Source organism: Chamaea fasciata, unplaced genomic scaffold (assembly GCF_029207755.1).
Source record: "Chamaea fasciata isolate MVZ Bird 193981 ecotype frontalis unplaced genomic scaffold, bChaFas1.0.hap1 SCAF_5, whole genome shotgun sequence".
Lineage (NCBI taxonomy): Eukaryota > Metazoa > Chordata > Aves > Passeriformes > Sylviidae > Chamaea > Chamaea fasciata.
The window spans coordinates 6,087,182-6,104,798 of NW_027094090.1; the positions used below are offsets into that span (position 1 = coordinate 6,087,182).

Below are 17,617 nucleotides of genomic sequence, written 5' to 3' on the forward strand. Positions count from 1 at the left end.
TTAATGAAACACCTGCAAGTATTGTGGCAATTCAGTGTACCTGAACACTCTGTATTCCTAAAATGCCATTAGGTCACAGTGATATGAAAAAGCCAAATGGGAAGCACTGTTCATTTTATTGAGTTACATCTAGTTCATTTTTAAAAAACATTTATTTTAAACTGCTATCTTTAATTTTTTTTTTTTTTGTACAAGCAGTGTTTGTATGAGGTCTCAATGGAGTGAGTGATCACCAGGACATTATCAAATGATAATAAATATGTACCATGAAGAAGTTGGAAATGCTACTGTAACACAGAAATAGTATATTACATTAGACTTATTTGCAGTTTACAAAGACAGACCCATTAGGAGGTAAACTGTCCCTTCCCAGTTGCTGCTCCTATCAATCCACCTTCAAAATTAACTTGCAAAGAAAAGAGAAACATGAAAGCCACTCTGCATTTCACCTGAAACTTCATCTACTCAAGTGTGTGCTGCCAGGTTAATATAATGGTTTATTTCCCAGCTTACTCTGAGTGAGAGAAGATACACACTAAAGCCTCCCAACAACTACTAAGCTACAGGGAATGACTTTCCACATTAGTGGTGGTTTTGGTACCCTCTTGCACACCATAAATTGAAAGCTCCTCTCCATCTTCCCCACCTTTACCATATTGACTTTCCATTTGGGGCATCAAATACAGAGGAACAGCTGTCAAATTCACCTCACAGAAAGAGTATAGTGAGAATTTCTGCAGACACTAAAAAAACCCCCAGAACCAATCCTCTCCCTTTCTCATGGAGAAAGCAGACTTGCATCTTTTCCCCTACAAAAAGACTCTCAGATTCTAGCAGCCATTTCATTACTGAAAAACAATCTTTTTGCTTCCAAACTGTCACAGAGGTACAGACACTGTGTCAGAAGCACCAAACACTGCTTGGCATTTTAAGAGAATGCTTTAGAATGGAAACGACTGCCCAAGCACTCACTACAGAGATCATTATCTGTTTCAATTATGAAGGTAATTACTTGTCTAGAACCAGAATTACCACATTTAAAGGAAGATTGTCCTACCTCCCACCGGTTTTAAAGATTAGGTCTGCATTAGGTGCTCCCTTCGGATGCTGGTAACGAGGCCGCCGCTCACGATTAGTATTTGCTGGAGCTGGACGTTGTGCCAGAGACTGCAACATTTCTGGGATTTCAGGCAGAAGAAAAGTAAATAGAAGAAAATTAAATACATTTTCTATGCATCATTTTACATAGGAATTTACGTATGCAAATTTCACTGCCATTTACACTTACGCTTTGCAGTAGAGTTAACACTCAAGTTATTCCACAAAAGTTAATTTCAAAAAGTTACAGATTTCATCCACAGCTTTGATGAACCCAAGCTACCCCACAATATGAACCTGCATTTCCAGATGTTCCTGCAGAAGGAACTGCCAGCAATGGTTTTCATCACAGATGCTCAAGAAAAGGCCTGCGACCTTCTCTTTCTAAACACATCAGTCACCACTTTCTTCACCAGTGATCAGGAACAAAGACTCCCAGCAGCATGAGTGGCCTCAACATTAAACCTCCCTGGAATAGCAACAACTGGACAATGCTGCTGCCAATTAAAAGACTCAGCTAGAAACCTGTCCTAAAATTAGGCATTGCCAGTCAGGCATTTAAGTCTAAGCTTGGAATAATTGGATCTTTTTTCAGGGAAGACAGGCACCTGAAGAAGGTGACTCAGCTGACCTACATTGCACCAGCTGTCCCACGGATGGAGGTTTTTCACTTTATCATCAGTGGAAATTATCTGGCTGCAGAAAGCAGCTCACACTACCCAGTTTAGCCCTGGATTGCCTTGTTTAGGGCAATTTGAACTACGATAGTATTGTATTTTGACATTTCCAAAACTTAGAAACTTATTTCTAAAACTTAATTTCATTTTTTAATAATTAAAAAAATGTTTCTTTACCAGGCCAAATTAATGCTTATTAAGTAGCCAATATAATTACAGATATATCATAGGAGGTAACCTCTGCCAATCTGTTAATACATCTAATGGAAAGTATTCTTACAGTCCACCTGAGCAGGGATCTACATTACTCAGCAAACAGACAGATGGGATAAATGAAGGGGAAAAGTGGAATAAGCTGTTAAACAGATTATGTTTGAAAGTCTGCTCTGTCTGGTTCTCTAATCTCTGGTAATCTCATTGGAGACACACACCCATCACCTGCTGCACACACACTGCTCTCAGTAGGGCCAAACTGGAGACTCTAATGAGATTCCCTCATTTACGAAGTGCAGGTGAAACATTCAGTAAAGTTATCCACCTAGTCTTGGAGAAACTGGGAAACTGTAACTGATTTAATATTCAATTATCTGCAGTCAGTGACCCTTGTATTCATGTTCTGCACACTGAATTCAGCACCTGGCAAAGGCAGCCACTGAAAACACTGACAGCCCATGTTTGCAAACATCATGAAACATCAGCATTCCCTACAACTCCGTGTGCCAGGAGAGAGCTCTGGTGGCAGGCAATGAGGAGACTCAGGAGGAAAACCAGATTTGGGTACCCTGCCAGCCAGGTGTGAGCAGCAAGCAGTGAATGAACAAGTATGTGTACATCTGCCTCTTCTGTTTCCACACAGCAGATGAAAGGAAATATGGCACTGGGAAGTTCAGAACTGGAGAAGGTGACAGAAGGCAGAGATGGCAGGGAGCACAGTGTGTTTTCTAGGCTGAAGGCACATTACCAAACCTCCCTGGTTTTTTAGTGAAAAAACAAATAATCTGCACAGGAAAGTATCAGTCTAAACAAGAGAACCACCCAAGTTCCTAACAGTTCTTTAAATTAAAAAATGTTTGTAATATAATAAGCTTTCTTGAAACACAAAATCATTATCAGATACTACTTTGAAGTCCACTGATGAATTTCCATCTATTAGCTACCCTGTGCAGATGAAAAGAACAACAAGTACATGTGCAAACGCTGGGACAACCCTGAGGCATTCTTCAAGAAATTGAGAATTCTTCCTCCCTCGGCAACTTCAAAGCTTAAAACAGAAATTCAAACCCAACACTTTCATTCAATGGGTAGGTACCAACTTGTCACAGACAGGATGACTCTTCAAAAGTAACAATCAACTGCACAAAATCTAAATAAAAAATTGTTCCAAAGGTGAATATAATTTGGTCTGTTTAATTTATCCTGATTAAAAGCTCCTTCTTAGTTTGGTTTTACACTGTACATTACCCAGGTTAACAAGATGTATGAACAGCTGTTTTAAAAAGGGATGTCAATTATGGAAACACCTTTCTCTTTCGTGTTGACTTCCTTCCTGTATTGTTTTATACACATCAAATAAATAAAAATCTATGAGAAAATTTTAAAAAAGCCTATTTCCAGTTATCAATTCATGTCAGTTCTCTGATTTTGTCTAACAGAAATAAATCAATGTGATCCTTTTTTGGATAAAAAGCACAATTGCTCACAATAAAATCCTAGATTAAAAAGGCTCATTTTAGATATCAACAAGGTCATACAACAGGGTATAAAACCCAAATGCCTTGACCAGTAGAAATATCACAAGTATCTAATGAGGAAAAACCTGCAAAAAGTCTGAGAGAAGCACTAAAAATGCCTAATTCTAGAGTTTCTTCCTTTTTCACAGGTGGCTTTTTAAGAGCAGAATGTCTCAGGAAAGTTTCTGAGCTAATTACCATGTTGAACACTAAGAATACATTATGTTATCATTTCAGAGCTCTGCAGACACTCACTTTGGAAGATACTCCTTTTTACTATGACAGGTTTAGTTCTGGTACTATCAAAGTTCTGCAAGAAATACGGGATTCTATATCTTATTCCAAATTAGAACTGCTTTAATTTCCCACTTCTTGATGAACAATGACCTTTCACTAAATACCTCAAATGAGATTTCCTACTAATTAACTACTTACACTGTGATTACCACCAGACTACAACATCTTTACAAAAAAAAGCAGAACAAAAGCTTTTGAGATGTTAACTGGAAACAGTAACACAAGACATCAGTTTTATTGGTCTGGCTTTGTTTACTATCTGAGTAAGGTAAGGGAAGTCGAACCTGAAAAAAACCACAACCCAAAACAAACCACCCAACAACTAAACACATCACGTGCACCTGTTTTGGGACTGTATGATCTGCTGTATCCACTGTTTGCTTCAACCTGTCCAGGTTCCAAAATGCCTGACTCGCATATCTCCAAAAAAAAAATTTATCATGTATTCTGTACAAACCCCTCATTTTGTTAAAATAAGCTTATGCTCCAGATTTGAGGACTTCTAGAACCGTTATAATATGAAGCTGAGGTAATGTTTTGTATTTCTTAGGTGAAAGTTACTTCAGGACTTTCAAGTTTCAGCAAGACTAAAGAATCTAAATATTATTAATATCTAAAATACCTATTGATAGCTTAAAAGTAGAGCCTAAATTGCACAGCATTCATATTGTATCCAACTCAACAGTCTTGCAATAAAACATCACATTGATTTTGTATTACCTTAATTTTAAAGGAACAATCTCAGTTCTTCCCTTTTCCCCAAATAAATGGAAATGCTGAAATTTGAGACCCACTTGAAAATTCCTTTTCATGGAACAGCTACAAAAACTTCTTCAAGTATAACGACCAGGGAGGAAACAAAGAATGACTAAAACCAGAATATAGGTTTCCTCTAAGTACTGCAAATCAATATTTAGAACTTCAGCTGCTAATCATCCCAAATAATGCTTTCTGCAGATCCACAAAGGCTCCCCCCAAAAATGAAAACAAAATACTTGGTGATTTTCTTACCCTGATAGTCCTCCTGTTCCTGCCGTTCATTGATATCCAAGGTGAGCTTTTTCATCCTCATTCTCTCCTCCTGTTCTGCTTGCTGTTGGTTCCAGTGATTTGCAGCAAGTTGGGAAGACATCGGTACATTTAGGATCTTAAACTGCAAATGAAAATAAGTTTTTAAGTGGCCATCAGAGAAAAAAAACCCAACCAGTACAAAACAATCCAAAATACAGAAATGCTCTGGTTATTTCTAGGTTATTTCAATGAGGTACTTTCTACAGACATTTCTACTGTGAAGTGTTTTGTTGGTTTGTTTTGAACCTCTGTTTCACATAAAGCAGCAGGAGAAAATGCAAGACCTGCTAAAAGACACAGAGAACACACAAAAAAGGCTGAGCCCAAAACCTACTACACAAAGTATTCATGTGAACAAAAGTGACTGCCTTTCCCTAAGGAAGGCATAGCCATATGCTTTATTTCTTATTTTCATACCAGCTGATTTGCCCACAGGGAATTGCCCTGGTCTTGAGATAAAAACACCACAGCTGGCTCAGAAAGCTGCATCTCCCTCTTCAGTTCTCTTCCTTCCAAAGAGATGAAGCCCCCTGAGCAGAATTTCTACTACTATCCCTTGTGATAACAGAGAAAAAACATTTCAAGCATTTCAGAGATTGCCTGGAAATCCCAGTACTTTTGTTTTTAAGAAAAATTCTGGCTCCCCAATGCTTCTTCTTAGTCTAGAAACAACCACAGTGTCAGACTGATCTTTTCATCCTCCCCCATACCCAAATGTGCCCAGCACACATTCTGATTTCAACACCCATTATCTGATTTGCCCTAAGGCACACCAGGTAAGCTTGGCACTCCCACAGAAGTACCCTCTCTCTGGAAATCCAGCTGGTATTTTCAGGAAGGTGTAGGGAAGGTTATTTCTTTTTCCCCAGGCTCAGAAATCCGATTTGTTACTTCTCCATATCTATTTTTTTACAATTGCTCCAGAACAGAGAAATAATTCTTAATTTTATCCACAACTGCAACAACAGTTCTCAGAAAATCCTTAATGCTAAAGTTTGCAAACATTTAGAAACATCTCACTTCCTCCTTCAACTCCTTGTCCTTTAGAAGTATTTCTGTGCCATAAGAGTAATGCATTTACAGATAATCACTCTCAATATTCCATGAGCTACTCTGAATCCTGCTCCTTGTTACTCGTCATGGGAGATCTATTTCCAAAGAAACAGAAATAAATTCTTAAGTGTTCTTTTCTATTACACTGTCAAAAGCTGCAGAGAAAGATAAATTATGAAAACCTCTGCTGAGGTTTAGAGTAAAAGCAAAATCCTCACCACCTGTGGTTAGTATTTAATGCAATAATCACTGAACAGCCTCAAGGTATCTCAGAGAGTAATGCCCCACTAGCAGCAGAGTGATGAGCATGAGAAGACTCAGACGAAGCACTTGAAAATAAACTGTGTTTGAAACAAAGGCAGGCTCTTGCAAAGACCTGAGAAAAACTTGGGTACAGTAAATCCCTAAACCCTACCAACTACAAGATGTATTTAGATGAGATTTTTTGGGGGTGGGGGCAAGGGTAATAGCACATTATATTCAATATAAATATGAGCTTGTTATTAAGGTGTGCAGGGAAGAACAGAAATGAAAATTGAAATTCCAAGAGCAAAGTAAGCTCTGGTTACTTATTGCTGAGCAGGCTGTGCAAGTTCCAAGATATCATCAAATGAACTTTATGTAAACTACACAAATAACTAATCCATTAGCAGCATTTCATGATAAAAATCATTCCTCAGCTTCACCATTAAGCTTCTCATCCATTTTAATTATTATGTCCTTTATATTTTCTCTGTTCTATGGATTTATCAGGTAAATGGGATTGGTGTTTCCAGACAGGATGCTTAAAGTAGAAAAAGAAAACTGAACTGTAGAAGGGTGTAAATGAGAGAAACAGATACAGAAAAACAGCAGCCTGGAAATTAACAAAACACCACTGAGTCACTATCTCAAGGCAATCAGCTGCCACCTGAAACCAAGTCACTGATTACAATTACTACAGGATATGATGATTACTGAGCAACTGAAACATTTCCGATTTGCAAATACTGCAGAGGTGTATCAAAAAGCTCTTATAAAATCTGTGAGATGGAGGAGGAGGGAGGATTTCTCTTTAAAGATGTCAAACTGAAGGAAGATCAAAAATCATTATTCAGAAGACTAGACTACAGATTTTATAAAAATGACATGAAATAAAGACATCAAGATATAAATGAGATAAAACATTTCACATTCAAGGAGAGATTTGACCATTCCATGGACATTATAATCCTTTCATGGACCCTTGTGAAAAATCTTTCAAAGGGAAGGAAATCTTTTGTCTTAGGTGGTAACCAAATTTCTTGACTTTCTTTTTACTGTCTGCATCTCATTTTAGTTCATACCTACCTGGCATAAAACTTCTTGGTTCAGAAACCCCAAATGGTATTAGGTACAGCTGAGCTCTGATCCCCTATGATGCCAACATTATTTCCCCTTGCTCTCTCATGGCTTATGGATAAATCACAATGCCATCATCTTAATTTCAAATAACCATGTTAGGTTCTACTGCTACTAGTTTTCTAAGTCTTGAGGATAAAATACGGTGCCCTTGTCACAATCAGCCTGCAACCACCATTAATTTGGATACACACAGGTGGTAAATACCAGTCAGTTGCTCTTGTATTACTTCAAAAAAACTCTTTGTCAATGCTGCACTAAAATCTGGGTGGACACTGACATGTGAACTGAGTAGTTGGCAACTGGACCTCCACTACCAAATGTTACCCTCGGGAAGGAAGCACAGCACAATCCTTTTTTTCTAACATTTCTTGTTTCAGGAGAACCACTGACAAAGAACAGAGAGACTGAAATCATTACTAGCAGAGCAAGCAAGTATGCTGATGTCATTTATCACTCTGGTGACTATGCAGATGAAGGTACTTACAGCCTCCTCCCAGGTTGCTGCAAACTTCTTTTGACTGTAAAAGTTGCAAGTTTACAGCTATAACTTAACAGTGAACTATGCATCCATCACTTCAAAACTCATTGCACACTCTGCTCATGCAGATTTAAAAAAAAGCACCGTAAGAAGGAATAATTATTTTCTTTTCAACTCCACCTCTTCCTTCCTGCTTATTTTTCTATTAAAACTCTGTATTAAAACACATTTTTTTCTGAATACAGAACTATGGACAAAGAAGTCTTTCATTAATTCAAGAGCTGAAGTAGCCTATAAAGCAACTGTTTTCTACATTTCTAGAAACCCTGAGAGGAGTTTTGGCAGGAAGAGCCGACTCCCAAAACCAAATATTGGGGGAGGAGCAAGGAAAACTCCTGAACAAGTTCTGCTTTCTTTCTAAGTCACATTTCTGCAATATTTTCCCCTTTACATGGAATATGAAGATCCCAAAGTTCCCTGTAACTACAGATACTCCTAGTAAATTATCCTGAAAAAATTAAACAACATTTTTGAAAAAATGGAGTTCTCTTAAACCCCTTCTCAGACCAATGACCACAGTTAAAAATCTCCCAGTCAGAGCTTTTGTACAACTGTATACCACATCCAAGTTCCAGGAAAACAGAATAACCACTTCCTACATGGATTTTTGAAATGTGTTTCATATGAAGGAAGAGAAGGAGCCTACTTCAGGTTTATACACTTCAACAGCTACAGTACTGTCATAATTTAGGTAGCAAATGTAAAAACCAAGTAATGACATGGATCTAAACACTTGAAAGGCTCAGAGACATGGCATTAAACAATTCCTTGGATATGTTTTCCATATAAATTCAGAGTAATTAATTTTCATCATTAAATTATACAACTAAAATGAAAAGGTTTCTTGAAAAGCCCTAAATCATGACAAGAAATACATGTGGAATGTGTTAGGTAGAGATTTGTGTACAGTGCATTTGCTGAGCTAGGAAAATTCAAACATACACTGGAAAAAAGAGCCAAGACTAACATACAGCTTAGCTGCATGAAAAAAGGAGATAGTTTGTTTTAACAACCTAATTTCCATTTAAGTTTCTCCAAGAGATTCACTCTGTGCATTCTGGAATAGCCCCTTAACAGTGTCTTCAGGGATAAAGACTTCTTTTCTTCTTCCAAGTTGAATAAATTCAGTCAAATGGCAGTTACCTAGGAAATGGAGTTTAGCAATGACCATATATCTTGATTTGAAGCTGAAAGCGTTTTCAGGAAAAGCTGTAGAATCTTAAAGATTCTGGAATATTCCTTTTTTCTTTCTACTCTTTTCAATGTTCAATGGCAGTTAAACAACCACATCTCTTCACCTTCCACAACTATATCTAAAATACATGCAAGACATACCACTGAACTCCTGGTAGAATCACCAAATGTAAATAGTAATGGTATAATCTGACCACAGAATTTTTCTACATCATTTCTATTAACAACCAAGAATTCCAAGAAATTACAAGTTATTTTCCACATGTCAAAATGAAGTTGTCTACACCTGATTTTGAGAAATTAAAGAAGAAATTAAAAATTCTGTGTTACTTTTTTTGAAGTGAGGCCTTTATTTATTTAAGCACTATCTATTCCTTACCTGCTGTTTGTTGCCTTTTCGTGTTAACATGACAAATGGCATTGTGTCCCCAGACTCTGACTCTCCTTCCCCACCCCCAAGTGGGGGGCCCTTCTTCAGCTGACTTTTGAGGTGCAGAGGAATAGCAACATCCAGCTGATGCACCTTAACAGATTCACCACTCCGTTGCTATGAAAAAAAAAGTGAGTTCTGTAAATGATCAGATGCTGATACAGTCAGCCAGGCTGGCAACATTCAGTTTCACAACTGAGAAAAGGTTTAACCTTCCAGGAAAGTGAAGTAATACATAAATACATTTATTAGGCTTACTACATTTTCCTTTGTTTTCCTTGCTTGTGAAGAAGAAAGTTACAGGGCAAGCTCTTAAGAAAAGAAATCTAGAGACTTGATGAGACACTGTAGCATGTGCATTCTTAATTCAACATTTTTTTGGTATATCTTATTAATACATTTATTATGCAGGGCTTGCTATATTCAATCCTGAAATATTTACCTGATGTGACTAAGAAAACAAAGTACTAAAAGCTTATGTAAATTTAAATGTATCTGCATTTTAAGCCTATTAAAACCTAAGATAAAGTCCGAAGTGTTACACAGTATCTGGTGCATTCATTATTCATTCTGTAAAATATATGTCAGTATGTCATGTATTCACTGGGCAAATAATACAATTAACAGCTATTTTACTAAAAGCCAAACAAGTCAACTGCAGAGAAGAGGCCAAAACAAAGAAAAAAAAAATCTTCATTCCTTTAGTATGGTAACCTAAGCATTAATCACTTACTTTAAGAAAAAACATCAACTACAGTTAGCTGTACATCAAATTAAGAAAATAACTATTTGTACCTGAAGATTTTCCAGCATCATTTTATCCAAGGCCTGAATGAAGTCCTCATCCTCTGCACAAGGGACATGCTTCAGTCCTCCTCCTTTAATCATTACTTCCTATTGCAATGGGAAAAAATTGTCCATTACATCAGTTTCAGAAATATGAATATTCAGTCTAGAAGTAAGCAGAAAATATCTTTATTGCTTCTATATCATACACAATCAAAAGGTTTATAGAACCAAACTGTTCAAGAAAGAAGATTTCAGCCTTGATTATCTTCTTGAAAGGCAGATTTACTGATTTATGGTCACTCCTAACATTCTGACAGACTCGTGTGTGTGTGTGTGTGTGTGTGTGTGTGTGTGTAGGTGCATGAACACATTCATGATGTGGTAACAATAAAAAAAAAAAAAGTCTCTATCCTCAAGACACCTATTTTAATTCAATTTCCCATTAAGCCCATAAAGTTAGATGGTGTTTTCAAGACAAAGGCTACCTTTCAATTATTTCGAAAGCACAACATGACAAAAATGTCAGAAGTCAGCACCCCAACACATTGTTCTATAACGTTCATTATTTCCTTACTAGGTAACTGCAATTCAGGCTCAACCAGATGGACTCTTCAGCCGCAAACGTTATAATCTGTTTTAATCCCAAATCTGTATTGTAGGAATTTCACACTTCTTGGCTTGTCTCCTTTTCTGTTTTAAGATCTAGTGAAGTGTAATTGGCTTACCTTATTGTATCCTATCAGTTTGCTACTACTTCTGGCATTGCAAAACCATCATTTACACAGTATTTTTCAGTCTAGCTACCTGTGAAAGCTCACAGCTTTGTGAAAACATGCTGTAGTAAATTTGACAGCATAAAAATTTTACAAAAGGTAGTAAACCAAAGTTTGCAGACATAAAAATAAGCTATAAAATGTATTTGAAAGAATAAGTTAGTCTCCTTGCTGTATTTTCCCAGAAATGTTATGAGCAGCGCTGGCAAAAAACATTGAGTAAAGAAAACAAAGATGCAAATTCAATTCACTTATCTCCAGCTCAATACATACTGTATTCTCCTCATCGGTTTCATTTTCCTTATTGGAGTCTGTAAGATAATCGGTGTTTTCCTCCTCCTCTTCTTCACCCTCTTCTTCCTCATTGTCAGAGCCCTCCTGAAATAGTCAATTTTAACTGCTGACTATTTAAAAACAAGGACAGCTGGTTCCTCAAACATTTTCCTGAACTTTTCACATTACTTAGTTAAGTGTTTGTAAATTTGTTTGGTTTTTATTTAATGTTTGAGTCCGAACTCACTCAGCTTTATTACTAATTTCACAAACGTACAGCTGAAAACTGGGAGTAGTAGCTGATACACGCTGCCACTCAGAGGGAACTCTACAAGCATGAGGAATGGATTGGCAAGAACTCATGAAGTTCAAAGAAGGGAAACACAAAAATCTCCAGAGGTGCCTTCCCCACCCTGCACCTATTTCTGATTCTATTGATACTAATTTATGGGTGAAGGCACAAACCCAGCCAAACTTCAGGACCTTTATTGCTGAGAGACATCTATTGAAAGAAAGCTTATTAGTAAATCAACCAGCCCAAGCATATGGAGAAAAACTGTTCTCTATTTCCTTGATGAACTCATTTTCTTATAACAATACCATTATCACGTCAACTTTGCTGTGTCATAGTGACAAGTCAGAATTTCTATGTTCTTGTGGGTTTTTTTATTGGTTCCACCATTTTTGATTGCAAATATTATTAGCACAGTAAACAAGGAAGGTTTTTATGCTCCATAAATCTTTTATTTATTCATATTGCATAAGTATACTCTGAACACCTGTTATTTCTCCTAATGGCTGCTTTGACATTTAGTCAATACATTTGCTTCTACAACAGATAAAGTCATCTGAAAGTGACTTCTTTTTTCATGCCAAAAACTGAAGGTATCTTCTTGCTGAGAAGCAGTACATACCCTGAGCAAAGCTGCCAGGTTTAAGCTTCTTTCAAAATAAGGAATAAACCTCAGACACTCAGTTTTCCACATACACAGAACTGGGCTGGGAATATCCTCACGGCACTGGCTGGGCTGTGCACACCCAGATTTCACCCGCTAACTCTGACTTAGAAGGGCTTCAGAAAGTAACAAGCAATCAAAACCACTTCTTTCACATAAGGCAAGGTAAATTATTAAGTTCACCTCTTCTTCTGGCTCATTTACTTCACTTTCATTTCCAGATTGTTCCTCTGTCTCTGCTCCACCTTCCTCCTCTTCTTCATCCTCTTCCAGATTCTCTCCTTCTGTAATGGAATCCTTGGAATCTTTGTCATTCACAATTCCTGAAATTCGTAAAAAGAGAAAAGATTTAGAACATTAAAACACATATAACCATTTAATGTGGAAGATCACTTCAAAAGTCCATTGTTACTGAGCACTAAAATTTCCCACTGGTCATAATAAATGCCTTCTGAATGAATAATTTCCTATATAGGTAACTTAGACATAAAGGGTAATAATGTCCCATCAGAAATGGAGGAAAACATTAGACAGAATGTTTACCATCTCCCAGAGAACAGAAGAAGCTGTGTAAACTGCCTCAAAACATCCTCAAATTAAGCGTGGACCCTACTGAAACACACAACAAAATCTGAATACCAAACTACAGAGACTGCACAAAACCAGCAGAACCCAGAGATGCGAAGCCTCTGCAGTCTTTGTGGCAGTACTTCCCTCTGCTGTCAATTAACAGTTTTGAAACAACAATCTTCTCAGCCTGTAATAAACTTTTATGACTCTCTCCTAAAGCTCTGAGGCTGTACTTAAACCTATGAGGATGTAGGTGCCGATCTGAAATCTCTGGGAAAGCAAAGTCTCTCCCCCAAGTACTATCTGGTGTGCTCATCCTCCTTGCAGACAGGTGTGACAATTCTTACACCGTGTGTTTAGTTCATCTTGCAGTTTGTCTTGCTGACCTGTTTGCCTTCTGTCCTTCAAGATGTTTTAGTTTACTCTGTGTGTAAAACATCAAACATAAATCCTTTCTTTCAGTAAGGCATCCTTCAATCTAATACCATTATCTGTGCCATTTCCTCAGAAGTGACAAATTAGTTTTAGCTTTTTCCAGTGTTTCAGTGTCCAGTTTAGTCTTAAATATAGATTTCAATCAGAACGTTTTAAAGAGCGGAGCATGGTTCTGATTCAGGAAAAAAAATAGGATCTGTTTTTAGAGAATGACTATTGCAATATTAAAGTCATCCTATGCGAAACCTCCAAACTTCCAGCATACACTCTTGTTCTCATACATTCTTTTTTTCTTTTCTTAATTTATAAAGCCACTTAATCCTCCAGAGGATTGCTGATGTCAGACTTCTAGGCTACTGTTTTTTCTAGGAATGTACAGAGGAGTCACTATTCAGGTTGTCATTCCTTTTTTGACATTAGACCAACTGCACTTAGGGTCAGATGTCAGTGTAAAGTTTTGTGAAGCTCCTGTAATTTGCAGGAAGGAAATGCTGAGTACCTTTCAAATGAATATTACAGTTTACGTAACTCATTGTCTATTTCTACTTGGTTATCATTTTGAGAGCATGAAAACCATGAGTTTAGATCACATCATAGGGGAATTCTAATCTGCCTCTCAGTTACTATGTAGGGAATTTCAAGGCATGTAAATTAAATAAACAGCATATTAAAAAAAAAAAAAGTTCCTCCTAAAACAGAAGTTGCAACCTTTTATGTGGCTGTTAGACACATCCCACTGAGTTATAGGATTATTCTTAAAAATTGAATGTGTCCAAGTAGGTGAAGTGCTCAAATTAACACTTCAAAACTGTAACATTTACATATGAAATCTTTTAATGAACAAGCTTGTTTTCAAATAAAAATGGAAGATTAGAAAACAACTTCATTCAACAAGTAATGAGCACAGTAGCATCCAACACTTTCTAAGAATGGATATGTACAAGAGATTTAAAGGTTAACATGATGGTAACAGTTGCAGATACTCACTAATCAGTATATTTTCAACTGAGCTGTGCTACCAGCCCGACTGTTTTCTCCTGAAATTAGTGTGATTCCTACATTTTTCTGATTAAGTTAATGATTTTCTTCCTCATCACTTGCACCATGGGACTCCACAAATTAATATGCACACACACACACCATTCTGCTCTCCAAATACTATTCTATTCAGAGTATTCATATTGACTATTTTTTTACATCTACTACTTTAGAATTATGGAGATCCTGTATGGTATCTATAATGATTAGAAAGAAACATGCAAAAAGGTTACAAAAATATTTCTATCATGAGAACAAATGATCATAACAATAACAATAGTTTTCTATGACCACGATAAAGAGACAACTTTAAGAACTACAGGAACTGTCAAAAGTACCTAATTTCCTTTGCACATTTTCTTACCCAATTTTATTAGGAATTCTCGTTCCAAGTCTTGCACCTGTCTGACAGCTTCTTCCAGAGAATTGCAGAGCTTTATCTTTGGTCTCAGCAGTTCCAGTGTATCACTGATCATATAGTCTATGTCTATAGGAAAAGGGTGGTCTTTTGTCCAAACATCCAGACTTTTTTTCCACCACACATAGCGCTGGAATACCAAATATTGAAATCAATTATATGCACACTGATGTTTATAAACAATTTAAGTTGAAGTTTAAAATGCCTTGTTTGTACAGTAAAAAATGCAAAAGTTTTCATGTCACTACTCTCCTATTTCATACAGCTACTAGATATTTTGATATCACTAAGACTTGTTTGATAACACTGGATATCACAAACATTAAGAATCATAACTACTGTTATAAGTATGAAGACTGAACAAAAGAGCTGCAAGAAGAAAGTGCCTTCTCAGGGTAAACTTTTTCTACAAGAGATGATCCAGCCAGCTTTTGATTCTTTCCCCCAAATATTTTCAAAAAAATGAATTTCCATATTATGGGGAAAATGAGGGGGAAACATACATAAAAAAGTCTTTGGACTGCAGCCAGCTTCAAGAGCCTTATCGAGTTTTACAATGGCTTTACAACAAATTCACATATACCTCTTACAGTGACATTGTAAAAAATAAATGCTGATTTGAAGTGAACCTAACAGTAGAACTTGAGAACTAAGGTGCTGCAAAAACTGCATGTGAAAGTGAAGTATGAGTAACAGAATCTTACTTAAAAGATGACATGCTCAAGAGGAAGGCTTGCTGAAATTATTAGGTGTAACAGAAATATAATGACGTCTTCCACAAAACATTTTTTTTTTGCATTTAAAAATCAGACCACATCATACTGTGAGCAGTCTGGTCTAGTGGGAGATGTCCCTGCCCACGGCAGGAGGTTTGAACAAGGTGATCCTTGAAGTCCCTTCCAACCCAAACCATTCTGAGGTTCTACACTTCAAAACATCATTTTACACCTTGCATGGAGATGACTGATTCGTATCCTTAAGGTTTGAAATAAATTATCACCTTAATTTTAATTTTTAAAATACCCTTGTTTAGGTATAAACTATAGAGAAAAGCAGAAAGAAAAAGAAATTAAATCCAGCAAGTTGTAGGATGAATTCCATGGTCTGGAATTCCTCATTTCAGTGTTTAAACACTCACTATGAAATCTTTTCCCCATTTCACTGCATTTATTGAGTCAGATCTTTCTTTGCTGCAGTTTGGGCCCATTACCTCTCATCCTTTCACCGTGCATGCCTGAGAAGTATCTGACTCCTCCTTCTCTACAAAAACCATTACCTGAAGACAGCAGCTGAAATAATCTTCTCTTCTTCAAGTTCAGCAAACCCCAGTGTGCGCAATGAGTGCCTCCTGATCATTTTGGCATAACTCAACATATCACTTGAAACTAAAACTGCTAGCAGACAGACAAGATTCTACAATGTACAGTGCTAAAGAACAATGAGATAAATATGGACCAGGCTCACTTATATTAGCTTGTTAAAGAACTTCTAGAGTTCTGCATAAAATTTAGAATACCTGAAAATATACAAGGAAGCAATCAAGTTTTCGCTTGCTGGATCCTCTGTCAAAATACTGCCCACAGGTATCGAGGATAGTACAGACAAGTCTGATTCTGAAAAGATGCTCTGGAGGGTCCAGTGGACTAGGACTGCCATCAGGGTTCACACCAAACGAGGTGAAGGAATACAGAGTTCTAAATATTACAGCTGACTCCACCATTCGATAATTGTAAAGCTCCCCCAGAAACTTGGCACTGCTGATCCGCCGTTGGTTGAACTTTGGTTGATTAACCTTTATCACAAAAGAACAAGAAAATTCAATCTATCATGAAGACACAACAGAAAATTAAAATACTCAAACCCAACCAACCTTTTACAAAGGAAAAAAGCATATAAAAAAGTTGACAGACTTTCTTATAATAAAAGATGGTTATTTATGGCTACATACATTATGTGAAAGTAAACACTAAAAAGTAGTTATGAAAGCCGGTCAGCTAGTATTTCAGTTTCAATACATTTAGCATACACTCCATCTTAAATCTATGATGACTTTTCATCACCCAGAGAATTCTTGTAATTGTAACAGCTTTTAAAGAATGGACTGCTCTTCAAAGGTATTTGAAGTTGTGTAAATCTGTCTACACTGTCAAAGAATAAATTCTATGGCCTTACTATGATAAGGGAGGCAAAACAATTTTCTTAGGTAACGCTGTTAGTTTGGTTTTTTTAGGGTTTTTTTTTTTTGGTACAGTTATTCTACTGATTTAAATAAACCTACACAAAGCAAATAGCTGAGGGAGAAAAGTAATCAGACAAAAAAAAAAAAAAAAAAAAAAAAAGAGGACCCAAGGATTCCTTTCTTTAAGCACAATTATTTTAGTTTTCCTTTCAACATAAGTAGATTAGTGTAGCTTAGCAAGAATACTGACAGTTTACCTCCATTCCTAGTCGAATATCCTCTAGCACTCCATCCACAACATGAATTCCAACATCTTCCTGGTAAAGGACCAACCCTGCTAAGAGGTTGGCTACACAGTGAATACTATTATATTTCACATTCCAGATGTTGATCATACAGCAAATAACATAGTCCTTAACTTCTGCATCCTGCCAAGGCAGCTTGCGCATCTGTCTCAGGACCTAAACCAAATTTTAAGACAAGCTTCACATTTTAGCAGGTGAAATATCAAGATGCTCCCTGTCATCCCCCCTCTCTCCTGATTGGGATGAAATCCCTGTTAGCACCTGCAAACAACCTCACTCTCCTTCCACACATCCTCCAGACCTGCAGTGGCTATGGAAGACTTTATGTACATAACCCAACTGCTGTCCTTGAGCTACTGATCAAGCTGTCCAAGGCTGTTCCATAATTTCCTTGCTCTTTCAGTCTGTAT

General features: G+C 36.9%; 1 protein-coding gene across 5 annotated transcripts in view; it reads right to left on the minus strand.

The window, feature by feature from the left end:
* UPF2 (UPF2 regulator of nonsense mediated mRNA decay) overlaps positions 1–17,617 on the minus strand; it is a 53,602-nt gene that overhangs the window by 6,335 nt on the left and 29,650 nt on the right. For all 5 annotated transcript variants that reach the window (XM_066182708.1, XM_066182711.1, XM_066182709.1 and 2 more), the window contains exons 13-21: positions 17,160–17,363; positions 16,240–16,515; positions 14,670–14,853; positions 12,446–12,585; positions 11,307–11,411; positions 10,267–10,365; positions 9,421–9,588; positions 4,814–4,955; positions 1,058–1,178 (exon numbers count right to left, since the gene is read on the minus strand). In XM_066182708.1, coding sequence (XP_066038805.1) covers positions 1,058–1,178; positions 4,814–4,955; positions 9,421–9,588; positions 10,267–10,365; positions 11,307–11,411; positions 12,446–12,585; positions 14,670–14,853; positions 16,240–16,515; positions 17,160–17,363 — 1,439 coding nt within the window. The remainder of the gene's footprint in view (positions 1–1,057; positions 1,179–4,813; positions 4,956–9,420; positions 9,589–10,266; positions 10,366–11,306; positions 11,412–12,445; positions 12,586–14,669; positions 14,854–16,239; positions 16,516–17,159; positions 17,364–17,617) is intronic.